General features: G+C 42.0%; 1 protein-coding gene across 1 annotated transcript; it reads right to left on the bottom strand.

Moving 5' to 3' along the window:
- Nucleotides 1–549: 549 nt before the first annotated feature.
- Nucleotides 550–25,127, bottom strand: LOC149449685 (stress-induced-phosphoprotein 1; the record flags this gene model as incomplete). The annotated part of the gene is made up of 8 exons (XM_089692845.1): nt 550–869; nt 2,766–2,938; nt 3,926–4,029; nt 6,192–6,228; nt 8,102–8,226; nt 15,942–16,038; nt 17,111–17,231; nt 25,025–25,127. Coding segments are annotated over 8 exons (833 nt in total), but the record flags the coding sequence as incomplete, so codon positions are not given.
- Between the last annotated feature and the right edge of the window lie 2,185 nt (nt 25,128–27,312).

Raw genomic sequence — 27,312 nt, 5'->3', positions numbered from 1 at the left:
AACATTCAATGAATAGACTGGCCTCCACTTTGACAGCTTACGGGGATCTTCTCCCTATGCCAGCTGTCAAAATTAAAAAAAAAAAAAAAAAAACACCCAGCCGCACGGGGCTCCACCTACCCAGCCATGTCACTCATTCACACTCCTCTGTAGAAACTACAAGTCCCGACAGCCTTAGCAGCTCATGCTTGTAGTTCCTAATGAACACAGTGCTGTGGAACGCCATGGTAGCTGATTGATTCTTCCGGTCAGTATATCTGCTTGCAAGCAGACATACTAACAGATCTGCAGGAGACTACCTGCATGGCACCAGTGCAATGGTTTACAGGCTCCTGCAACAAAAAATAATAAAAAGGACTTTTTTTTCTTTTAACCTGAAAAAAAAAAAAAAAAAAACGTGCATTTATTATTTTTTAGAAAAAAGGTAAACTTCTTCTTTAACCCACGCAAAAAGAAAAAAAAAAAAACCAAACAATAATTTCAACCATCCCTATAAAAATGTTATAGAATAAGGCAGTAAGCAAATGAAGCAGTACACGGATTCACATATATTATCACGTGCTTGTCTTTATTACATTATTACAGGTCAATAAACTTGAACAACTGGGGAAGATTAGCAGAACAAAGATGCGTATAGAGTGTCTGACGCATGGATCTTTCCCCCAGAGCAATCCTTTCATAAAGTCCCTAACTCTCCACTGCACCACAACTAGTGAAGAGAAAAACAGGGGCAGCATCAGGGGATGAGAACACCAGCTCTTAACATGAGGCAAAAGGAGGGGGGCTAAGAGATTCATCACCGGATGGCAATTAACCCAACATCCATTAATTTCTGTATCTTCTGGGCAATAACTGGATTTTTCAAGTGTCTGTAGGGAAAAAAAAACAAAAAAGTAAGGCATCAGGATGTATGCTGAAACAGCTTGATCAGTTCCAGTTTACTGGGAATGGAAAACTATCAGTGTAAAGAAAATGTAGATTTAAAAAGGACTTGCAGACCATTACAAATAAACTAGTAAGACCAATTAATATACTGTATATACACGTTACTGATTAGAGTTTTAGCTATGCAAGTCAGAATATCTGCACAATGTATGCAATGCCATCTGTTGCTCGTGACATGGAACCAGGTAAATGCAGGTAAATGGGGAACTGGGCACAAACATATTTTACCAACACAATCTGTCAACACAGAAGTTGAATTTTTCTAGTTTTATTAGAAATGGTTGAAGGAAAAAAAAAAAAAAAAAAGGGAATCCTATCTCCACACTGGCATTGGCCATCTTTAGGTCTTCAGATTCCTGAACTTGCCCTTTACTGTAAACATCACTGCAGAACACAACTGACAACTTACCTCTGCATTATTTTATTCTTCCAAATCTGCCACAATGTGCTCATCTCTGACTTTGTTACCTGCAGGAGCATCTGTTTCTACTACCCCACCTCTCCTCTCTGCCCCTATTTGCCATTTTATAGCTTCAACGTGTTTTTCATTAATCTGTGACAGATTCAATTTTTCTTCATCGTTCTGTAGATTTATCATCTTTCTTGTGCAAATAATAGCTGAAAGTGGCTAAAATAATAGCCGAAAGTGGCTAAAATATATCAAACTGCACCACAATGAGATTTTATATCATTTTCAAAAAAGAACCAAAAAGGTGGGGGAAAAAAAAAAAAAAAAAAAAAAAAAAGTGTAACCATTGGGAATTTTCAGGCCCTACTTAGAATCATTATACATGACATATATTAAAATGATCTTTTTATTCAAAAATGTTTCCATATAAAAAAAAAAAATAAATATGCAAAATAGCTTATTGTAGGATGAGATGTAAGATTTTTTTTTTATCATATTGCCAATGTATGTATACTATATAACAAACCCTAGTGCAGAGTTTCCCATCAAGTAGGTATAGCCCACCTACCCCCTACATGTACTACATATACAGTTTGTAACAGGATAAATTCCATATAACCCTATTGGGATGATCAGATGCATGTTAGTTGGAGGGGACAAGGGCACAGTTCCTAATTTTCGGTACTTTGGGGGTTGAGTTTGCAGAGTTGGAGCCCAAGGCTCAGAAAGTTGTATCAGCTTCCTATTTCTCATTTAAATCCCTCTGGACATTGACAACTATGTTGTCCTCTCTACACTTGACACTGATAGGAGATCTCCTAGGCTGCAGCAGATCTTTTAGAATCCCACCAGCATGTCCAACCTATGGACCCTATGGAGCTCCACCTCTGGAAGCACCATCTTTAGGACCTCAGGTACAGCTGCTGGTCACTCCTTCACCAAATCCGATTTGCAGCTATGTTTCACCAAGACTATCAATTCCGAACCCCAACTCACAGACCAGAGCCAGGAGTGTCAACCAACTTTCCCCCACCCCAAAAGTTATCTTGAACATAAAAAGGAACTAGGAACTTTTGACCTGGGGAACAAATACACCCAACTAGACATTACATTGTAGGACAATTTTCTGTAGGCTAAAAAACAAGAAGAAACACACAAGTTGGAAGACTGTAGGACTGATCAGGGAGGTAAAGAATGCCTGTTTGCTGTAAATGACTGAGATGTTGCTAAGATCTAAATGGGTGATATATTCACTTAAGGCCACCAGCCAATACAGATTTCTAACACTGGCCCTGGGGACAACTGCACTCCACCCCTTCCCCAGCCAAGTCCTGATCTGAGACCTGAGTAAGGATAGGGAAAGACAAAAAGCCAGGTAGACCCATGTGACCTCATGTGTACATTTACTCACTCGCTCAGTGCTTGTGGATCCTTTTGCATTTGTTCCAGTATAAGTCTCATTGCTGGATCACTCATAATCTGTTGTACTTCTGGATCTGACATTGCCCTGCGCTTTACATCTTCTGGACTGTCATTCCGGTGGTACTGTGATGACATGCACCTCTGATAACCATCATTTGCTTCCTGTGTGATTATATAAATAATGTTAAATCTTAAAATCTCTTCCTTAAATTGAGCATATCAAACAAGGAAGGTAACAAAGGAGTGAGGGTCCTGCCCTACAAAGTGTACAATTATTTACACATGGGCTGGGCACAAATCCAGCAACTATCCTTTACTACTTTATTCCTATTACATAGTGACACATGTCCTTTAAATAGTCCTCACCCAATATGCATTTCAGTTATGCATTTAGTTTTCTCCAATCAAGCTTGTGGAACTAGAATTAATTATTCATGGATAACAAAAACATTATCTTCTAGGGTGAAAATCAAATTCGCTTGTCCAAGTCAGCAAAATACAATCATGCAAAACAGGGAACAGGTGAGTAATCCTTACAACTGAACAAAGGATTGAGCAAGCAGCTTGCTATGGGGCACCCGCTGCTCCATGTGTCCATTCACACACGGATATAGTAAATGCAGAGTCCTGGGTTTAGGATAACTTTAAATACAGTTCTGTAATGAGTGTGTGTTACTGGAACTGCAATATCGCAACTATATCCCTATAACTTCCTTGTCTTGGTCAATTGATAGATGATGTGTATTTGTATATGTCTGCCTTGCTTTTTACTCAATAAAAACCTAGTTTGAAGTCAATTGACTTCTGTACAACCACCACGCTCATATGGATCGAAATTCAGCTGGTCACTGCTGAACGTGGATCCATGTATAGCCGGACTATAACCTTGTGCACCATGACAGGTTGGTCTGTAGATTACACAGGGCTTTTTAAAAGTATATGCTGCTGTAAGGGTGAAGCCAATTTTAATTTTAAATCAGCTATGGTAACAAACAGAGTTCTACATGTCTAGCACATTTCTTCCTTATTAAAAAAATGGATGGAGTTAAGAATCCCAAGGTAAAAAGAAAAGGCAGTGCCAAGTTGAATTTTCAATTTTTAGGGATACAACTATGACAAATAGGATATATACTAAACAGCATACTGTACCTTGCATGCAGAGTCCAGCTCCAATGCTTTCTGATAGGCATCCATAGCCTTGGTGTAGTCTTTCATGGCCTCTAGTGCTGCAGCTTTGCGAGTGTAGCCTTTAACTAAAGGAAAGAAAATAAACGGTTTCTTACTCAGTCGTATCCCCTAACACCAGGAAGTCGAAGCATACAGGTCACTCCTTTTACACAGATGGGAACCAGCCTCTGCAGAAGGAATACATCTTATAGGGAGAAGCAACCTTTTAAAATTAGTGTCTGACCTATGTATCCAGTGAAGGAGATGGAAAAAATGGTGGGTGTTGCAATTCTTTTTTTAGGTTTCACACAGTATTTTGTGCAGCGGTTTTTCAAATGCAATTTTTAAAAAAACATTTTAATGCACAAAAATACAATATAATATCTAATTGTTTTGGCAAATTATAAGAGATGATGTTACGCCGAGTAAATAGATACCAAACGTGACACTTTCAAATTGCACATGCCCCTGCAATGGCAACAAACTACGTAAATTTTATCATCCGGATCCTAGGGTAGCCACAGCAAATTAGGTTTCACATAAATGCCCAGGTGCCACCCAGAAAGAAATCCATATGAATCTAACCTTGGCAAAGAGGCACTCATGGATCTTGCAGAGGAGGCAGATCAAAAACAGCAGTGATTTTATTGTCAACATTTCAATGAAGCATAGTCCAACTTTCTCAAGATGTGACTTGAAAAAGATGGACTGAGCTTCATCAAAATATTGACAGTGACTTGAAAAACATGGACTGAGCTTCATCAAAATATTGACAATAAAAACACTGTGGTTTTTGTTCTACATCCTCTGCAAGCCCCGTGAGGTTGGCTCTAAGGAAAAGGTTGTGTCCTCGAAACGCGTTAGCCAGTTGGTCATCCAGGGTTCCATCGTACGGACTCAGATGTTGTTTGGATCATACATCTTGTTCAGTTTGACATGCCTGTGTTAATATGTCCATTGTGAGTACGATACCTATTTTTGTTTCTTCAATAAATTTTAAAATCATGCACTAGGTCGGTGCGCCCTTTTTCTGTTTCTCAATTTGTATCCAGTGTATTTGGACCACACCGGTCTGTTGAGGGCAGCAAGCAGTGCATATTCCAGAAAATTCCAGAACATTCCTATTGGCTCTACTGAGTCCTTTCCTAGCGCAGGAGTAAAGTGTTTGTTGTGTTGGATAAGCCCCGTGAGTGCGTCTATATCAGATTTGGATTTAGATCGATTTTATTTACCATAGGCAATGCTTTAAAAGCCTTTACAGGTTACTACTTTAGATTTATACGGGAGGTCTGCTGCTAGAATTACTACCCTTGATCTGATGTTCGCTTGCGGCTGTTCAATTGCTGTTTACGTATGCGTGCAGGGCTGATGCATGCGTTCACCTTTGTCTTACACTGTCCCCTTAATTTTTTTTTACTTTTATGGTTATCACAGAGAATATACATACCCCCCGTGAAAAAAAAAAGGCATTGACAGATACCCTTTGCCCTGCCCTTAAAAGCTTCAGAACATACCAAGAACCTTTTTTTCAAACCACTATGGGTTTGTTTACGATTGCAGAACCGAAGTGATGAAATGTTCTTAGACCACAGAGATGATTGGAGCTCTTCCAGTGTCTGATCATCTGATCAGCTCTACAGTCACCCAGCGGATCAGCTCCCTGGTAGAACAGCAGAGCCCGAGAAAGGTGCAGAAGGCGGGGGGGGGCTTTACGGGAGTCCGGTTAGCCAATAGGATTGCTTTTACAAGAAAATGACTGACATCATCTCGCTATAACCACTCAAAGTCCAGTGATGTACAGGTATGTCACTGGTCCGCGAGTGGTGAAATTACTAATAAATATATGAGGAACAGGGTATAGTTTCAAAATGTGTCAGCTACACGATACTGAATATCCTCTGTGCCTATCCATGGCTCCAGGCTGAAGCTTTGTTCGAAGGTTTTTTCTGTTTTATGCTATAAGCCTAACACTCATCTCTTTTTGTGAGTAGAATAGCTTACTACCTTTATTTTAATAAATGGTGCCATTGGTAATACACTAGGCTGGTGCACCTTTCTTACGATTGGTTATTTACACACATAGTAACCTGTCTAATGGCCAAAAGGAACCAACTGCAACCTTCTAAACAGTTTCAAACATACACATATGAACAGGGACTTCAAATGCTTCATTCCCAAAGTGCAGGATTACAGAAAACATCCCATGCATCCATCCTCCAAATTCTGGAAAAGCTTAGTGAACACTTACTGAATGCAGGCTCTAGTCGTATACATTCTTCACAGTCCTATAAAACAGAACATACATATGTTTTGGTGAATATTAGTATTGCAGTCCACACACATACTATATATAGGAAAGGTACTGGAAAGATGCCCGATTTACAGTTTTTGAACATTCTCCCAAAGAGTTATTTCGTATGAAAATCTGCTAGTGTATTGCCAGTTTTAGTACAAACATCGGATGACTTGATGAATGTCATTCAAAACTACTTCAAAATTCCATTTGAGTTTAACAGATTTTGAAATGAATCTCCAAAGAAAATCCTATACATTGTTAAAAAATTAGTTTGAGAAATTTGTCCATCCTCCTCCTTCGGGCTACAGTGACAAAAAATAAATAAATTCAAAACTACCAATGATTTAACCCCACTAACAATTAGAAACCTGAATTAACATTCATACCCACTTGACCTCCGTAAAGTTTTACCCTTTTACCCTTTTCATGACCACAGCATTGTCAAGCTATGCAGCACTGTGCTACTTTAACTGGCAATTACGCGGTCATGCAGCACTGTACCCAAATAAAATGTGTGTGTGAAATAAATCATATATATTTTTTTTTTATTATTTTTTTAAAACACAAATAGAACTTTTTATTTGGCCAGTATAACCACTGGATTTTTCATTTCATAAACGAAAAACATGTATTTGATCCAGCCTGCCAGTGCCACCCCTCCCACAGTAAATGTACTGTAGGCGGGAAGGAAGCAGCTAAAAAAAATTTCACGTAAAATTTTACTAATGTATGGCTAACTTTCCGAGTGCACTAAGAAACTGTAAATCTGAAAATTAAAAAAAAAAAAAAAAAAAAAAAACACAGTTGTTTGCGTAAAGTAGTGCACCTGCGCAAATGGTATGCACCAAATACACCTAAGGTGCGGTCAGTGCATTATGTGGTTATTAAATACTACCAAAACAGAGCTCTAAAAGAAATGAATGAAATAAGATTACTTGGGGTACAGTGTTTCATAATTGGTAATGGTCAGACTATCACAATATGGAAGGATATAAACATCTGTCACAAATTCACCGCTGGCACTGACCCTGTAGAGATTTCCTCACTTCCTGCCCAGGTAACCACTGCCAAAGAAGTTCTCGAATAGAAAATTATCGGAATGCCAGCTAGCATTACAGCTTTTTCATGGTCACTACACTTCCGATAGTCAGGGCCTGGAAGTCGTCAGTTCTCCGTTTCGAGACGGTAAAACATTGTATGAATGACATGACATGGTTAATGAAAAATTGATGGCTATTTTGCTGGACTCCCATGATAAATTTCTTCAGGTTTGGCAGCCTTGGATAGCATATGCCCACCTATTGAGTTTTGATAATTTCCTCTTAGCAATTTCAGAGTGATCGGTATGCGAAAACCTGAGACCCACATTCATCCCTCTTGGCCTACCCCAACCCACCTTCTTTTCTTTTTAAGTTCTCTCTCCCTTCACGCACTGTAATCTAAGTATGTGTCAGCCTGGCTCTTCAGCCGACCATGATTTAGACAACTATTGGATATATCTGATATGTAAAACTGACACACGTTTATTGTTTGATTTGCTACACAACATGATCTTGCGGATTTAGGTTCCTATGACATCACTGAAACTTCTTGTGGCATTGACTGTATACTTTTCAATCTGCACTGGTCTTGCTAATTTTCTCTTTGGTATCTTTTTTTTGTTATGTGATAAACATCTCTGTTTAAATGTGCGGCCAATAAAACCGTTGTAAAAGAAATAATAATATTGATAATGTTAACACTAATAATTATAATCTACTTTGTCAGTAGTTAAAAAAAAAAAAATAACTTTCTAGATTAAAGCTCCCCTAAAGTGACCGGAGCAAAAAGCTAAATTTTATTTGAATATACTCAACAATCACCTTTAGGGCAAGTTGAAACTCCAGAAGTTTGGTGTAGCATGCCGCTCGATTACTGTACAGTTTGGCATCTTTTGGATTTCTCTTAATTGCTTCTGAGTAATGTTTCATTGCTTGGGGGTAATCTCCTACAGAAAAGAAAGAAAAAGAAAAAACACACAGCCCATTATTATTATTACATACAGTTGTATCTATAATAGTAGCAGTGTGTTTAAAAAAACATGAGTAAAGTTCAAAATCCTTATAACAGCTTTTATTTCCAAACACGCAAATGCACTGGGAACACTGCAGTCTATTTGAAATCAAAGCATGAAGAAAAAAAATGTTTCAAATTTGTTATTACTTTACAGAAAGTGAAGAAAAAGCAGTATTAGACTGCAAAAAAAAAAAAAAAATCCAGACACTGCTATTTAACAAACTCAAACACTTACTGTATAAACTGAAAAATGCTTGAATATTTAGCTTTCCTGGGAATCACTGAATACATGGCTGTATGACAACTGTTTGAGAACTGCTTCACATGTGTTGCATGGAGCCGACCAACTTCTGGCACCTGTTTACAGGTAATTCCAACCCAGGACAATTGCACCACAATTCTTCTGCATTTCTTGATTTCAACTCAGAAACAACATTTTTTATATCACCCCACAAGTTTTCTAAAGGATTAAGGTCCAGGGATTGGGCACTCCATAAAATTAATCTGGAACCAAGATTCTGCTCATTTACTGGTGCGTTTGAGGTCATTTTGTTGAAACAACCATTTCAAGGGCATTTCCTCCTCGGCATGACCTCATTAAGTATTTTGATGTATTCAAACTGATCTATGATCCCTCGTATGCGATAAGTAGGCTGAACACCATAGTATGATAAACATCCCCATATCATGATGCTTGTGCCACCATGCTTCACAGTGTACTGTGGATTGAATTCAGTGTTTGGGGGTTGTCTGAAACTGTCTGCAGCCACTAGACCCAAAAAGAACAACCTTGCTTTCATCAGTCCACAAAATGTTGCGCCATTTCTCTTTAGTCCAGTCAAAGTGTTCTTTGGCAAACTAACCTCTCCAGTATGTCATTTTTTTCACAATGGAACTTTGCGGGGGCTTCTTGCTGATAGCTTGGCTTCACATAAGCATCTCCTAATTGTTACAGTATCAACAGGTAACTTTAGACCATCTTTGATCACCCTGGAGCTCATCTTTGGCTGAGTCTTTGCCATTTTGGCTATTCTTTGATTTATTTGAATGATCGTTTTTAAATTTTTTTCCATGTCTTTCTGGTTTTGGTTGCCATTTTTAAGCATTTGAAATCATTTTAGCTCAGCAGTTTCTACACCTTTTATAGGTTTTCCCCTCTCCAATCAACTTTCTAATCAAAGTACGCCGTTCTTCTGAACAATGTCTGAAATGATCCATTTTACTCAGATTTTCAAAAAGAAATTCACTACACCCACCCAGCATGTACAATATTTAGTGCCTTCGTCCTCAAGTCCTGGTTGACATATATGCGGCCATGAGGGCCGCGTTTTGCGCGGGCATGAGAGCCCATTCATTTGAATGGACTCCCATGCCCCAGGACACGCAGGGAAGAAGTCACTGTACTTTGGAAACCGCAGCCAGCACAGGAACCTTGGTTCCCAGTGCGGTTGCAATTTCCAGTGCGGCCGGCGTGCCATTAGAATTAGTGGCACCCACCCGCAGGTCTGCATTCTTCTGTGTGGGTGGTGCGGCTGCACTGTTTTTTGTGTGGATCCGCAGCGGCACCATCCGCACATATGTGAACCAAGCCTAAATAAGGGCCACCTGTTCGACATCTGTTTTTTCATACTGAATGACCTCACTAATTCAACTCCACACTGCTATTATTTTGAACACACTCCTTTCAATAAATCATTCAATTACACAGAATCAGCAGCATGCATGTCATGACTGTTGAATTTCTATTACCGTATTTTTCACTCCATAAGACGCACCTAGGTTTTAGAGGCAAAACACAAGAAAAAAAATATTCTGAACCAATGGACTGCAGACACAGTGCAGGAGATGACCAGAGACCGCGGACACAGTGCAGGGGATGACCAGAGACCGCGGACACAGTGCAGGGGATGACCAGAGACCGCGGACACAGTGCAGGGGATGACCAGAGACCGCGGACACAGTGCAGGGGATGACCAGAGACCGCGGACACAGTGCAGGGGATGACCAGAGACCGCGGACACAGTGCAGGGGATGACCAGAGACCGCGGACACAGTGCAGGGGATGACCAGAGACCGCGGACACAGTGCAGGGGATGACCAGAGACCGCGGACACAGTGCAGGGGATGACCAGAGACCGCGGACACAGTGCAGGGGATGACCAGAGACCGCAGACAGTGCAGGGGATGACCAGAGACCGCAGACAGTGCAGGGGATGACCAGAGACCACGGACACAGTGCAGGGGATGACCAGAGACCGCAGACAGTGCAGGGGATGACCAGAGACCGCAGACAGTGCAGGGGATGACCAGAGACCGCAGACAGTGCAGGGGATGACCAGAGACCGCAGACAGTGCAGGGGATGACCAGAGACCGCAGACAGTGCAGGGGATGACCAGAGACCGCAGACAGTGCAGGGGATGACCAGAGACCGCAGACAGTGCAGGGGATGACCAGAGACCGCAGACAGTGCAGGGGATGACCAGAGACCGCAGACAGTGCAGGGGATGACCAGAGACCGCAGACAGTGCAGGGGATGACCAGAGACCGCAGACAGTGCAGGGGATGACCAGAGACCGCAGACAGTGCAGGGGATGACCAGAGACCGCAGACAGTGCAGGGGATGACCAGAGACCGCAGACAGTGCAGGGGATGACCAGAGACCGCAGACAGTGCAGGGGATGACCAGAGACCGCAGACAGTGCAGGGGATGACCAGAGACCGCAGACAGTGCAGGGGATGACCAGAGACCGCAGACAGTGCAGGGGATGACCAGAGACCGCAGACAGTGCAGGGGATGACCAGAGACCGCAGACAGTGCAGGGGATGACCAGAGACCGCAGACAGTGCAGGGGATGACCAGAGACCGCAGACAGTGCAGGGGATGACCAGAGACCGCAGACAGTGCAGGGGATGACCAGAGACCGCAGACAGTGCAGGGAATGACCAGAGACCGCAGACAGTGCAGGGAATGACCAGAGACCGCAGACAGTGCAGGGAATGACCAGAGACTGCAGACAGTGCAGGGAATGACCAGAGACCGCAGACAGTGCAGGGAATGACCAGAGACTGCAGACAGTGCAGGGAATGACCAGAGACTGCAGACAGTGCAGGGAATGACCAGAGACTGCAGACAGTGCAGGGAATGACCAGAGACTGCAGACAGTGCAGGGAATGACCAGAGACTGCAGACAGTGCAGGGAATGACCAGAGACTGCAGACAGTGCAGGGAATGACCAGAGACTGCTGACCTTTGGGGAGGGAGGGGGAGCGGGTACCTGAATTTGACAGGTACCCGCTCCCACTTCTGCGGAGTTGTCCTTCCCTCTTCTTCCCGGGCCGGCTTCTGTGACAGCCGGGTGCCCATTGCGCATGCGCGAGAAGTGCTGCGCTTTGTGAATGGCCCGGAGCCTTCTGGGACCTGTCATGTGTCCCAGAAGACACCGGATCATTCACAAAGCGCAGCACATGCGCAGTGGGCACCCAGCTGTCACAGAAGCCAGCGCGGGAAGACTGCAGCGCTGGAGCGAGGAACAGATAAGGTCCTGCAGGAGAAAAGAGCTGAGCGGCCGGCCCGATATTCTGACATGGTGGCGGCAGAAATACCGGACCGGCCACTTTATATTCGCTCCATAAGACGCACTGACATTTTCCCCCCTTTTTTGGGGGGAAAAAAGTGCGTCTTATGGAGCGAAAAATATGGTACTTTACTACACCTACTAGTAAATTATTTGCCATGTAGAAATATAATTTCTACCAAAACCAGTGATTGATCAGGTTAGTGATGTCTGACTGCTATTATTTTGAACACAACTGTACACATACTGTAAATATATATATCTACATGAATCAAGTTTTGATACAATATGACTTGTTACCAGCAAGGCAATTTTCAACTGCCTGAAAATAGCTAAGCTTGGTGTAAATATACAAAATAATTAAATGACAGACACACCCCCTCACATCAACATGACAGAGCTTCAGGTTTTATGCAGTTACATCAGGACACCTTCAATTGTCCCCGCACAGAACATACTGTACAATGTAATATTTTACAAAGTTCACTTTTCCTAGGTAGAAAGGGTCTATTTTTCCTGACATTTCTATGTGCTCAGAGACAGATTTCACATTCATGTACTTCAGTAAGAGATAAAGCATTCCCTGTTGTAAAGGATAAAGAGGTTAGGATTCACAAAAGTGTTCAGTAAGCAGACTGCTGACAGCGTACAGAGCCCAAAAATGACAACCCCAGACAGAACTCATACTGACAAGTAAGGTTGCCTACAGACCTATAAGGAGTGATCAGACATGCATACACAATCTGACTGCCCATAGACATCAAGATGAGGCAACTGGTATATGAAAAGGAACAAATCGGTTGATGTAAATGGACAGGATAGGGGAAAGAGGACTGGCAGAGCTGGAGGATGCTGCCTTCACTCCTTATTTCATAGAGGAACAGCATTTAGGGCAATATTCCAACCTGCTCTTTCTATTGCTCTTGCAATGTGGGCAGCTGACAGGTTTAAAAGGATAGCAGGACAAAGCAACATGTTCACTTTAAAGCAGTATTAAACCCAAAAGAAAACAAGTATTATATTACAAATGTTTCAATGTGGTGGCTGCATTAGTTTTCTTTTTTAGGCTCATTTTTCCTTATTTACATCTGGTGATCTATCCGGTAAGTTGTTTTTTCAAAAGAACAAGTTGTCCTGCAGATGTAGGAGTTAGAGGGTTGGAACAACTTTTTATTTATTTATGTAATGCCTTTATCCCAAAAGGAAAACAAACTATTGTTCTGACTGCTTATAAAGTGTAAGCTGAAGTTTGGCTTCGATTTATTTTATCTGAATCTCCTAGACTGCCTATCTATCACCCTCCTCCCAGACTGACAATACTGCTGTCTAAGCCCTCACGCACACCTGATGTTTTTACAGCTGCTGTTTTTGGCTTTTGACTATTTTTTCTACAGCCAGTAAACCTTCCAGCATGTTATCCTATGTGTCCATGCACACAGACTGTAATCAACGTTTTTTTGGCAGGAAAAAAACCCCAGGACTAGTGGGTTTCTAGAAGTTTTTAGCTGTAAAAACACTGCAACATGACAAAAAAAAATGGTGGCTTTTTACAAAAGGGGGACAAAAAAAAAACCCAACAAAAAAAAAAAAACGCAAGAAAGTGCCGCTAAGCGTTAATGCAAAAAAACCGCACATTTTTATCGTGACTTTACACAGGTAAAGTTACCAGCGTTGACGACTAAAAGGTGCCCACTGAGCGCCTTCATCCAGAGTGGGGGCTCTTCAATACAGGAGATGCATTACTAGCAGGATCATGGGTGAATCTAATGGTTGGTAAGATGCAATATATTACATTTTTGGTTTTAATATCACATTAATGCAGCCTTCCCCAGTATAACATCCTTACATTATTTTTGCTTCCACACTACTGTTTGGCCCCCAGAAGTGAATGAAAGTCCTGTGAGAGCTAGGCAGAGTAACAACTTATACAGGGCTATGGACTCCCCCGCATGACAAATGCCGCTTTGCTTACAGGCCCGTAAAGTAGAGGAATGCTAGAACCCCTGTCAGCTTTCTTTCATCGTTTGTGGCCCTGTGCAGATGTTCCTTTACCTTTAGCCTGGTGAAACCTAGCAGGATCCAATACTTTTCTCACTCCATATCAAACACCACACAACACAAGTCAGTCACAAAAACCTTGAGGGATATAAAGTCAGGATGATTGTGCTTACTGTGAACTCGGTTTCTTTGCGTTCATTAAGGGACACAGGATCAGAAGTAATTCAGAGACATCTGGGTTATACTGTCACCCGCAGGAGAATTGGACACTAGCAAACAGAAACTGCCATTAGCTAGTCAGGTATTTCCTCTCACTTACATCTTGCTTCAGTTTTTTTTAAAGCAGTAGACCTCAAAAACACTGGGATGGAACCTGTGTCCCCTAAAGAACTCCAAAAAATAAATTTTAGAGTAGAAACAAAAATCCTGTTTTTTCTCGTTCATTAAAGGATCCAAGATTAGAAATATTCCCAAGACAAATGGGATGTCCAAATGCAGCCTAACTGCAGGATAGGCAACTGCAACAAAACAACAACAACCCAACATAAACAAGAGTAAAACTGGGGGCACTCGGCAGCTTAAAAAACACAACCTGTCTGAAGGACCTTACCTGAACGTCCACCTGGCAAAACTTAGAAGATGAACAGGTGGTGACATTACAAACCCGCAAAACAGATATCAGATTCTGAAAAGCACAAGAAACACTTACAGACCTAGTAAAGTGCATCTCGACAGGAAAAAGGTGGTACCTAGACTTTAAGCCAGCAGAATGATTATCTCTGAGCCACCAAGGAGGCTATGGAGTGAGTAGCTGATTCCCCTTTACAGGGACCATCAGGAATTACAAAAAGGCATGAAGTCTTTCTTTCTAAAGGAAATAGTGGTTGCAAAATAAATAGGAACAGCATGAACCACATCCAATCAGTGAAGGGAAATCTCCTTTGAATCTACTGGGGCTGGACAGAGGGATGGAAGCATATATGTCATGATTGAGGTGAAACTAGATTAGGAAGAAAGGAAATTCTGAGCTTCAAGACAACCTTGTCCCTATGCAAGATCAGAAATGGTTCTTTACAAGACAGGGCAGCTAGCTTAGACACACCTTGCAGGCAATGGCAACAAGAAAGAAAACCTTGTGTGTGAGAGAGGAAAAAAATCTCTCTGAAGGGTTCAAAGGGTGGTTTTTAGAGAACCAAAACCATATCCCATGGAGTCATCGGTGGTTGTACAGGTGGGGCAGTATGAGAGACACCCTGTACAAAGGCCTCACAGAACAAGAGTCATGATTTCTTTGGAAAAGAATGGAATGGGTCAATATTCGACCCTTAAAATGGTACCAAGAGTGAAATTCGGATCCAGACCTTATTGCAAAAACAGACCAAATTCTGCTTACGGAGCATTTCCTGGGACGAAACTTGCCTTGCACCAAGCGAAGTATGCCTTTCATGTGTGATAATATACCTTGCAGGATGTAGACTTTCTAGCTTTCAGGAGCATAGGTATTGGTGAATCAGAAAGACCCCAAACTTTTAGCACCAGAGCTTCAGTAGCTAAACCATCAAAGCTAGAGACTGTGAAGCAGGGTGGTAAACCAGAAGTTGGGACAGAAGATCCAGTTGATTTGGAAGAACCCCCGAAGACTAGGGATAGAGGATCTGGCAGACAAACACTGCTCAGTTTTTTTGTTGAATCTGGAGTCCAGGAGATCCATACTGGATGTCTCCCACCTGCAAAGAAGGCACACCTCCAGGTAAGAGAGAGATCATTCACCAATCTAGGCATTGCCACAGCTGAGTTAGTGTGTTTGCCAATTGTCCATGCCCAGAATGTAAACAAGTCGGAATCATTACGTTCTACCAAAAACAGAAAAAAAAAAAGTCTGGTTTTTCCCAGATGGTTAACGTATGCCACTGCTGTGGCGTTATCTGACTGAATCCTGATCGTATGCCCTGAAGTTTGGAGGCCCTGTGTTGAACAGACAACATAGTTATCATGTATTATTGTTGCATTTGTTCATTATCCAATTAACAGCTAACCATATCTGTAGGATTACTACCAAAATGAAAAACCTACCTTTCTGAAAAGCTTCATTGCCCTTATTTTTCTCCTCTAGGGCCAGTTCAGGATTGATGTAAGCAAGACGCTCTTGCTCCTTTAGAATTTTCTCTGCCTAAAAAAAAGGATACAGATATTAACACTTTGGCATAGCATACCTCCACCATGGCAATTTTTTGGATACAGGTTTAATATTAAGATTGCAACACGCAAAGTACAGCTACTGCCCATCGTGTGCATGGATCGTAGTAAGAGTTATATACGGGTAATTCAACAGAGCATTTCATGATTATCTTTCCACACATGAAAGTGACTGGAGAGAAGCGCCTTAGTACTAAACAATTGTAAAGCTGCTATGCACGAATGAGGTACCAATAACCCCTAGAAGACCTTACTAAACATAAAATAAAGTGCAGCGCTAAACATATATAGATAATGACATGTATTCAATCAGTTCGATCAATAAAAAGTCCTCCTCAATTAGGTGACAGAGATTAGGTGCTCAAGTATGCAGGTGACTTAGGTATTCAGGTGACTTGGTTCAGGTATCCGTGCACGAAAGTGATAAAGCAATGCGCACTCACCAGACCCGCATAAAATATGCGCCTTTGTGTATAAATGATCCAGATGTCATCCGATACTGGGTGGTCCTCCCTCAGCTGTGTATGAGGCTGATGATCCTCTCCACTTAGGGGTCCCCCTGGTGTTGGACGTTAAAGGATCTGGTCTGGGTCCCTCCGGTGTATCCAGGAGCAGGTCTGCAAATTAGAGTGCTCCTTGCTGTTCCTTCACATGTGAGAAACACACATGTGAAGGAACAGCAAGGAGCACTCTAATTTGCAGACCTGCTCCTGGATACACCGGAGGGACCCAGACCAGATCCTTTAACGTCCAACACCAGGGGGACCCCTAAGTGGAGAGGATCATCAGCCTCATACACAGCTGAGGGAGGACCACCCAGTATCGGATGACATCTGGATCATTTATACACAAAGGCGCATATTTTATGCGGGTCTGGTGAGTGCGCATTGCTTTATCACTTTCGTGCACGGATACCTGAACCAAGTCACCTGAATACCTAAGTCACCTGCATACTTGAGCACCTAATCTCTGTCACCTAATTGAGGAGGACTTTTTATTGATCGAACTGATTGAATACATGTCATTATCTTTCCACACAAGCTGACCTGCTGACATTTCTTGAGAACATCTGGAGTTCTGTGCTCTGCCAGTGATTTGTTGAAGAACTGAATTGCTTCCTTGTACATTTCTTCTTTGTAATAAGAGTTCCCAATGCGGGCATATGCTCTGTACAAAAAAAGGACAAAAGAATAGGTTATGAGTAGATGAAAGTAGGTAGCAGAATGTCAAAATGATCAACATGTAAAAAACATTGTGGACTTTCTTAGAGTGAGGAAACTGAAAATCTGCACATAATGTCATCAAGTCACAATTACAGCTGCCTTTTGAAACAGTTTAAAAACAGACAACTTTAGGGGCTACATACATCAAAACAGCCATGGCTCAAGGGCAATGAAGCTTGAAGTTAAAGTGTAATCAAAAATACAAAAATATAATTTACAGTGCCTTAAAAAAGTATTCATACCTTTTGAAAATTTTCCACATTTTGTCATATTACAACCGAAAACAAATGTATGTTATGGGATTTTATGTGATAGACCAACACAAAGCGGCACATAATTGTGAAGTGGAAGGAAAATAAAATTGTTTTCAAAATTTTTTTCAAATAAATATCTGAAAGAGTGTGGCGTGCATTTGTATTCAGCCCCCCCTTACTGATACTCCTAACTAAAATCTAGTGGCACTAACTGCCTTCAGAAGTCACCTGATTAGTAAATGCAAATTTACCTCTCCACCCCTCACCTCACCCCTTCAGTCTCTGCCCATATTACCCACCTACTTAACGACATAGCAGACTGGATGTCGCTCCATTTCCTCAAATTGAACCTTTCCAAAACCAAGCTCTTAAAATTTTCCCCCCAGCCCCTGATACCCAAATACCACCCAACCCGTACGCTTCGCTTCTCACAAGACCTCCTACTTTCTAGCTCCCTGGTGTCCTCCTCCCACGCCTGACTGCAGGACTTCTCCAGGACTTCCCCCATCCTCTGGAACTCACTACCCCAATCCATCAGACTGTCACCTACCCTCCTCACCTTTAGGCACACCCTGAAAACCCATCTCTTCAGGGAAGCCTACCCCACTCTCACCTAACAGCCGATCTCCTCCACTCCTCCTACCACTCCATCCCCCACAGCCACTTCCTCCTGTACCACTATCCCCTCCCTCCTAGATTGTAAGCTCGAAAGAGCAGGGCCCTCGAACCCCTTGTGTATTGTTTCATGTACTGTCCCCCACTATAATGTACAGCACTGAGCAAACTTTTTGGCGCTATATAAATACTGTATAATAGTAAAAATAAATGGAGTCCACCTGTGTGTAATTTAATCTCAGTATAAATACAGCTGTTCTATGAAGCCCACAGATGTTTGTTAGAGAACATTCGTGAACAAAAAGCATCATGAAGGCCAAGCAACACACCAGAAAGGTCAGGGATAAAGTTTAAAGCAGGGTTAGATTTAAAAAAAAAAAAAAAATAATCTCATGCTTTGGACATCTCACTGGGACTGTTCAATCCATCATCCGAAAATGGAAAGAGTATGGCACAACTGCAAACCTATCAAGACATGGCCGTCCACCTAAACTGACAGGCCGGGCAAGGAGAGCAATAATCAGAGAGGAGCCTTTGCACGCCTTGACGTTACGCCGCCGGGTCAGGAGATCCGGCGGCCCACCCATGGTTTTTACTGGTCAGTGTATAGGATCATCTTTTTTGAAGCTGCATTTACTGGCTACAGGCTGCAGGCATGCGTTTTTGTAAATTTATATGGCTTTACGTTTTGAATAAATGATTTTAAAACATACTACACTATGAGTATTTTTACTCCTTGCACCTGGTACTGAGTTCCCATACCTCAGCCCCAGCAATTTTTAGGCTCTCTGTGTGGATCCAAGGTGCAGTGTGTTCCGACCAGGCCAGCATCGTCCCACCACCGACGGACCATCTGGGTACTAGAAAGCAGCGCCTACATGGGATTCCAGCTACATGCAATCTGTACATGCGCATTCAAATTGTGCTTCTGGTAAGCAGGCAATTTATCTATTCCTGGGATTGGATTACACCTATATGCCCTGTGATTCCCCCTGCACTGAACTGTTTATCATCTTCAACATTCCTACATCTGACAATCGTTTACACCTTTTGTCATTTGAATATTGTTTGTAGCGCTGCACTTATATTGTTTTAATAATCAGAGAGGCAGCTAAGAGGCCCATGGTAGCTCTGGATGAACTGAAGAGATCCACAGTTCAGGTGGGAGAATCTGTCCACAGGACAACTATTAGTCGTGCACTCCACAAATCTGGCCTTTATGGAAGAGTGGCAAGAAGAAAGCCATTATTGAAAGCAAGCCATAGGAAGTCCAGTTTGCAAGTAGCCATGTGGGGGAACAGCAAACATGTGGAAGAAGGTGCTCTGGTCAGATGAGACCAAAATTTTACTTTTTGGCCAAAAAGCAAAACTCTATGTGTGGTAGAAAACGAACACTGCACATGACCCTGAACACACAATCCCCACCGTGAAACATGGGGACAACATCATCATGTTGTGGGGATGCTTTTCTTCAGCAAGGACAGAGAAGCTGGTTAGAGATGATGGGAAGATGGATGGAGCCAAATACAGGGCAATCATAGAAGAAAACCTGTAAGTCTGCAAAAGACCTGAGATTGGGGTGAAGGTTCACCTTCCAGCAAGACAATACACTTCTTCTGCCATCAGGGCTCTCCATTCCATCTATGGAGGAAGCCATGGCTGTCAGGCAGGCTGGACTTCAAGCATGTCTACTTTTTCTCATCATTATTACATAGTTGAATGATGGTACACATGGTTTATACAGAAAAGTGTTTGTTCTCTCTTTTCATCCCACAGGAGTGACAAGGACTTCTCGTAAGGTCAACAGGCTTTTATTCTATACTTGCTAAAAATGTTTAGAGAAAAAAAAAAAAAAAAAAAAAAAAAAAAGACGACGTTCTTGCGGAATTTAGACACCTTTCCATGTACCGCAACTCCTTTCACCTGTCTTCACTCTCCAGATGTCCCCAAGCTCATCTCTTTTCTATATTCTTTCCTCAGTGCCAGGGACCCATCGACTTCACTACTCTATGTTGCTCAATGGGACCAGGAATTAGCAACCCTTATAGATTTAGAGGACTGGAGCAAGACCTGGATGGGCATAGCCAAGTATTCCTTTTAATACATCCATTCTGGAAAGGCTTATAAAGTACTTTTTAGGTGGTACTGGGTTTCCTGCATGGATCACACAAGTCAACTTTTATTATAGCGATGGGTGTTTCAAAGGCTGTGGTCAACATGGGAATATAGTCCACATTTGGTGGTCCTGCCCAAAGCTAGTTGGGTTCCAGGTCAGAATGTTTGGTTGTCTTCAAACCCTATTCCATCTCGTATTCCCTAGGGATGCCAGAATAGCTCTTCTTTTGCCAACTGATCCGTGGCCTCTATACTTTCCAACCAAAACTGGCTTCTACATATTACAGGTAGCAAAATAGTACATAGTCAAGGAATGAACCGTTGCTCAGCGTCCAAATTTAATCGCAAGTCCTCAGGCTTATAATGTCAATAGGCAAGTTCTTATTTCTTGGGTTCCCACCATGGATCTCTCAGTGCTCAATTCCTATATCTCTTCAGTGATGTCATCCTCTTCCTCTTTAGCCTCCCCTAATCGAAGCTGCTCCGACCACGTTTACACAATAAGAAATAGAATTCCTTCAGAAACATGGCAATGAAGTGTGCAAACAAATTCGGCTAGGATTATTTGATGATAGGTCTTCTGCAATCCCAGATTCTAGAGATCCACAGAAAGCTTAAGAATTCCTTCAAGAAAAATATGAAAAGAGTTGGTATGTACCACCAGAACAAGGCAGAGTAGTGGCTTCTGTTTATGCCTCTATATCTGGGTCCTCAGCAAGTAGTGCTAGTAGTACACCAGAAGTCAAACCATTGAAAACTCTTTGGAGACTGCACCAACTCTACAGCTGGACAAGAGCACCCCTAGCCAGAGATGGAATTGTCAAGAACGAGGATGGTCTGAATTGTCGCAAAGGATTTATCTATTAAAGGCTTTATTCATATGCAGTTTGGTAAGGTGAATGAGTCTTAAGGTTGTGGGTCACCTTATTGTTTCACAGAGTGGTGGTCACTGGTTTGGGTTTGGGGTGCACAGAGTGGCACTATATGATGTCCAATTGTTTAAATTACTACAATATATGAATCTCGTTTTTTTGGAGAGTCATTTATCATATATGAGGAGGAATTCATGGGATTGATCTCCCTTTACAAAGCAAATTATTTTTGGATTAGAGGGGGTAAAGAGGAAGAGGATGATATACAGTCAGGTCCATAAATATTGGGACATCGACACAATTCTAGCATTTTTGGCTCTATACACCACCACAATGGATTTGAAATGAAACGAACAAGATGTGCTTTAACTGCAGACTGTCAGCTTTAATTTGAGGGTATTTACATCCAAATCAGGTGAACGGTGTAGGAATTACAACGGTTTGCATATGTGCCTCTTACTTGTTAAGGGACCAAAAGTAATGGGACAATTGGCTTCTCAGCTGTTCCATGGCCAGGTGTGTGTTATTCCCTCATTATCCCAATTACAATGAGCAGATGAAAGGTCCAGAGTTCATTTCAAGTGTGCTATTTGCATTTGGAATCTGTTGCTGTCAACTCTCAAGATGAGATCCAAAGAGCTGTCACTATCAGTGAAGCAAGCCATCATTAGGCTGAAAAAATAAAACAAACCCATCAGAGAGATAGCAAAAACATTAGGCGTGGCCAAAACAACCGTTTGGAACAGTCTTAAAAAGAAGGAACGCACCGGTGAGCTCAGCAACACCAAAAGGCCCGGAAGACCACTGAAAACAACTGTGGTGGCTGACCGAAGAATTCTTTCCCTGGTGAAGAAAGCACCCTTCACAACAGTTGGCCAGATCAAGAACACTCTCCAGGAGGTAGGTGTATGTGTGTCAAAGTCAACAATCAAGAGAAGACTTCACCAGAGTGAATACAGAGGGTTCACCACAAGATGTAAACCATTGGCGAGCCTCAAAAACAGGAAGGCCAGATTAGAGTTTGCCAAACGACATCTAAAAAAGCCTTCAGTTCCGGAACAACATCGTATGGACAGAGGAGACCAAGATCAACTTGTACCAGAGTGATGGGAAGAGAAGAGTATGGAGAAGGAAAGGAACTGCTCATGATCCTAAGCATACCACCTCATCAGTGAAGCATGGTGGTGGTAGTGTCATGGCGTGGGCATGTATGGCTGCCAATGGAACTGGTTCTCTTGTATTTATTGATGATGTGACTGCTGACAAAAGCAGCAGGATGAATTCTGAAGTGTTCGGGCAATATTATCTACTCATATTCAGCCAAATGTTTCAGAACTCATTGGATGCCGCTTCACAGTGCAGATGGACAATGACCCAAAGCATACTGCAAAAGCAACCAAAGAGTTTAAGGGAAAGAAGTGGAATGTTATGCAATGGCCAAGTCAATCACCTGACCTGAATCCGACTGAGCATGCATTTCACTTGCTGAAGACAAAACTGAAGGGAAAATGCCCCAAGAACAAGCAGGAACTGAAGACAGTTGCAGTAGAGGCCTGGCAGAACATCACCAGGGATGAAACCCAGCATCTGGTGATGTCTATGCGTTCCAGACTTCAGGCTGTAATTGACTGCAAAGGATTTGCAACCAAGTATTAAAAAGTGAAAGTTTGATTTATGATTATTATTCTGTCCCATTACTTTTGGTCCCTTAACAAGTGGGAGGCACATTTGCAAACTGTTGTAATTCCTACACCGTTCACCTGATTTTGATGTAAATACCCTCAAATTAAAGCTGACAGTCTGCAGTTAAAGCACATCTTGTTAGTTTCATTTCAAATCCATTGTGGTGGTGTATAGAGCCAAAAATGTTAGAATTGTGTAAATATCCCAATATTTATGGACCTGACTGTAGATATAGGAATTGAGCACTGAGAGATCCATGGTGGGAACCCAAGAAATAAGAACTTACCTATTGACATTATAAGCCTGAGGACTTATGATTAAATTTGGACGCTGAGCAACGGTTCATTTCTTGACTTCCTAGGGAGGAAGTGATTTCTTGGCGACCAGGGTTTGTGTACCATGTGGATGAATTTATAGTTTACACATATTGCATGTTGTGTTAAAACAAAATTTGAGGTTTATTTTGATATTGGTGTTCACATAGTACATAGTCAAGGCCTTGGTCCCTTTTCAAGCGGTCAAAGACCTATTGACTATGATGTTGGTCAATGAGAAATTGTTAAGTGTCCTCAATAACATGCAACCCAAATTCTACAGAAACCATGGCTTAACTACAAGCTGCCAACTTTGCATCCTTCTAGCCTGGGTTCTTCATGACCTTCATTTTATGACCAGAGTCTGTGGAGGATATACATATACTCCCCTCCTCCTCTCCTCTTGGTTGGTTTTAGTTGGCTGCTTTTGGTCATGCAGACCCCTCAGGTAACCTGCGCTGAATTAACCAGCTCCGATCCTATGTAACTGGTCTCCAGGATGGTTTCCAGTACATAGGCACTTGAACAGTAGTACTTCTTACATGCTCCAAGACACATGAAATTTATCTATCGTGGTCTGCTGTCTGTACGAGGTGTGACAATTTAATTCCTGGAATGGGACAGAAATAACCCTATCAAACACCTCTGCATTCTTAAAAAGATCAGATGAAACTGGAAGATAATGTTTTTTCTGATCTTCTGTCAAGATTCAAGGCACCATCATTGTAGAAATCGCTCTCATTCCTAAATCCTCCATGAGAATCTGCTGTTCCGTTTCCCTAGTCATGTTCAATTCTTCTGCCATCATTCACACACTCAATCTTCGATCTGAGCAGTCGAGGGATCGCACTCTGTCCACATTTGCATCCGTTGTTTGTGTTTCTTTTGGTTGCTCACTTCTTGCGCCATTGCGGACATCTTTTCTGCCCCTCCTTAAACCACTGATGCCAATCAAAAACAAACTGATTTCTTCATGTAATGTTCACAATAAGCCAAGTTTTGACAGTTACTCCCACTTCCGCTTGTAGCTTCATTGGGCGCGCTGATAATCGCTGTGATCCAAGTCTGCCTTGGTGACAGGTGGTACTTTTAGTTTATTCACAGGAATCTGTGAATGAAGCGGTTGTGTGGGCAGAGTCCCACTAATTCCAAAAAAAGGGACAGTGTGTGTGGGGTGAAACCCCTCTGCTTGCTATCATGGGAAGGGGGGGTGGATGGGAGGAAAAGGAGGCAAGAGCTGGAACATGTTACAGGTTCCACCCTAAATATGGGTGAAACCTGTAACATGTTCCAAAGGTTAACTTAGCTTTTAAAGAGTATTTAACCTTGATGCTGGTCTTGAGACCACTTGGAATTTTGAAGACTGCCTTCCTAGATCCAACAATACAGCAAAGATTAGAACTCACAACTGAATCTCCATTCTTCTTTCTGGAGCAAAACGACTTTGATTGGATCGATTTGATTAAAGTTGGCCATAGACAGATAGTTACCCGTTTTTCTTCATTCAGCCTACTGGCTAAACAGAAAAACAAAAAGGATTCTTCCTTTTACACAAATGAGGTGGATGGAAAATCCCCCTCCACCGGTACATTGTATTTTTACAGCAAGACTTGGTGAGGTTAGAATACACTGATCGACAGCTGCAAACACTGATCGAAAAAAAGTTTTCCAACTTGTCAGTTTTGAACAAGGACAGGCACACATTGATCGAAATTCAGCAGATCCCCATTGAACTGGCCAAATTCTGATCTGTCTATGGCCAGCTTAAATCAAAATGATGTAACTTGTGTCAAAACAGGACAAGCAGCGAGTATAACTTTCCCAAGCACTTTCAACTTCCATGCTTCTGAAAACAAACCTCTTCCATCTCTTGTCCACACTTACTTTGCAATCTGACGATAGTCTTCTCGGTTTTCTCTTCCTACTTCAATTGCCGTTTCACATATTTCTCTGCATTTATTGTAATCTCCTTTTTCAAAATAAACAGCTAAATAACAAAAAAAAAACCAAAAAAAAAAAAACACACAGTTCAGTAATGTACAGAGTATGTAACATGCCTAATTTCATCAACAGGTGGTAATGCCTTAGAGCAGGGTTTCTCAACCAAAGTTTCATGGGGTTCCACCACCATGCAGAAGATTTAGACTTTTCCCCCAGCAACTACTGCTAATGGGGAGCAAGAAAGCCATTTGTCATCACTGAATAATTGGGGTTGTAGACTGGCAGCTGGCAAGCATAAGGAGTGGATGCACAGACAGAGGAGAGCACATCATCCCCACCCTGCCAATACTAGGCCTGGATTCTTTCCTAGATACACAGAATATAACTGGATACTAAAATTTATAGGTAAAAATTAATCCAGGGAATATCAGATTACCTCTCGGGGGATCAGGAAGGAATTTTTTTCCCTGCAGGAGCAAATTGGATCATGCTTTGCTGGGTTTTTTTTGCCTTCCTCTGGATCAATTGTGGGTATAGGATTCTATTTTTTTTTTTTATGGTTGAACTGGATGGACTTTTTTCTTCTTTCAGCCAGACTAACAATGTAACTATGTAATACTGACCAAAGACTTTTCTTGAGGTCACTCAGCGACATGGAGGGTCAAGACAGGTGACTGCCACAGAGTCAGGCTGAAGATAGAGCAGTTTAAGAGGCACAACACCCTGTGCTTCCCTGGACACGGTCACTGCAATGCAAACTTTTCCCTGAGCACCACTGCAAAGTTTTTTTCCCCTTCCACTGAACACAAATGAAAACTTGCAATTTTGCAGTGAGCATCAATGAAAAGTTAGTATTGCCACTGAGCAGCAATGCAAATGCAGTGTTTTGCGATGGTCATTCGGATATTACACAATTAAGTTTTATACTTTGTGTTTTTTACAGTTCCATATTTATTGCTATAGCTACAACTTACTAAATCACACAACATATCGCAAGCTGTAGACAAGAAAATTTCAAGAGTTCCCAGAGAATTTAAAAACGTTTTCAAGGGTTCCTCGAAGGTACAAATGTTGAGAAAGGCTGCGTTAAAGTATACTTAAAGCCAAGAATTTATATTTTGGATAGAGCAGAAAGTGGCTTAAGAGAAGTGTGGGAATGGAAGATAATAAACACTCATACTCACCTAGATGGCTGCAGCAGCGATGTAATGCTGCGGCTGTCCCCCGCCAGCTTTACATCTAGAACGGAGCAATCAGACTGTTAACCACCTCCCGTCCGGCCGTTGTATATAAACGGCCGGACGGTGGCAGTGCGGGGTCGGGTGGTGTTTATAAACGGCCTCCCCGCACCCTGCTTGTGCACGCTCCCTAGGAGCGCGCAGCACCGCAATCCGGTGCCCACTGTGTCCTCCGGACACAGTGGAATACCGATTGTCGGACAGGACTTCTGTACTAGGTCCCGATCATGTGATCACTGATTGGCCAAATCTGTGAATGATCAGGTCACATGGTACAAGGCTATCCACAACAGCCTTGTACCATGTGACAAGCTGTGACCAATCACAGCTCACTCAATAGTTCTCAATGGCTGCAGGAATGCAGCTAGAGAGAAGGAGAAATGATTGCTTTTACACCCATAAAGGCTGTAAAAGCAATCAGTGTAAAAAAAATAAATAAATCTTCATCACCCCCACAAGTAGTACAGTGTCACCATGTACTGCTAGGGTGACAGTATGTAAAAAAAAATAAAGAATATAAAATAAAATTAAAAAAAGTTTAAAAATTATAATTTTTGGTTATAAACTAATTTGGGTTATTTTTTTTTTACTAAAATATAACAGAATAAATTTTGGCCAAGATTTATGATGAAATACTATTTGCAAAATTGTATAAGAAAAACACTTTCAAAATTTTTGGCCTTTTTAATTTACATAGCAAAAAAATTAAAATCCCAGTGGTGAATAAATACCACCAAAATAAAGCTTTATCTGTCTCAAAAAAAAAAATGCTAAAAAAATTCATACGGGTACAGTGTTGCATGACCGCGCAATTGTCATTCAAAGTGTGATAGCACTGAAAGCTGAAAATTGGCCTGGACAGGAAGGGGGTAAAAGTGTCCGGACTGGAAGTGATTAATCGATCAGTTCTTGGGTCCACTCTGTGCTCTGCCCCCACAGTGCTCTTTGGAGCGCCAGACTGTGGAGGGGATGGAAGCGACTAGCTCACCTCTC

This window comes from Staurois parvus, unplaced genomic scaffold, assembly GCF_062004578.1.
Source record: "Staurois parvus isolate SC_StPar_1 unplaced genomic scaffold, SC_StPar_1.0 ptg000607l, whole genome shotgun sequence".
Lineage (NCBI taxonomy): Eukaryota > Metazoa > Chordata > Amphibia > Anura > Ranidae > Staurois > Staurois parvus.
The sequence above is the reverse complement of the archived record's forward strand: the minus strand, read 5'-3'. Positions and strand labels throughout refer to the sequence as shown.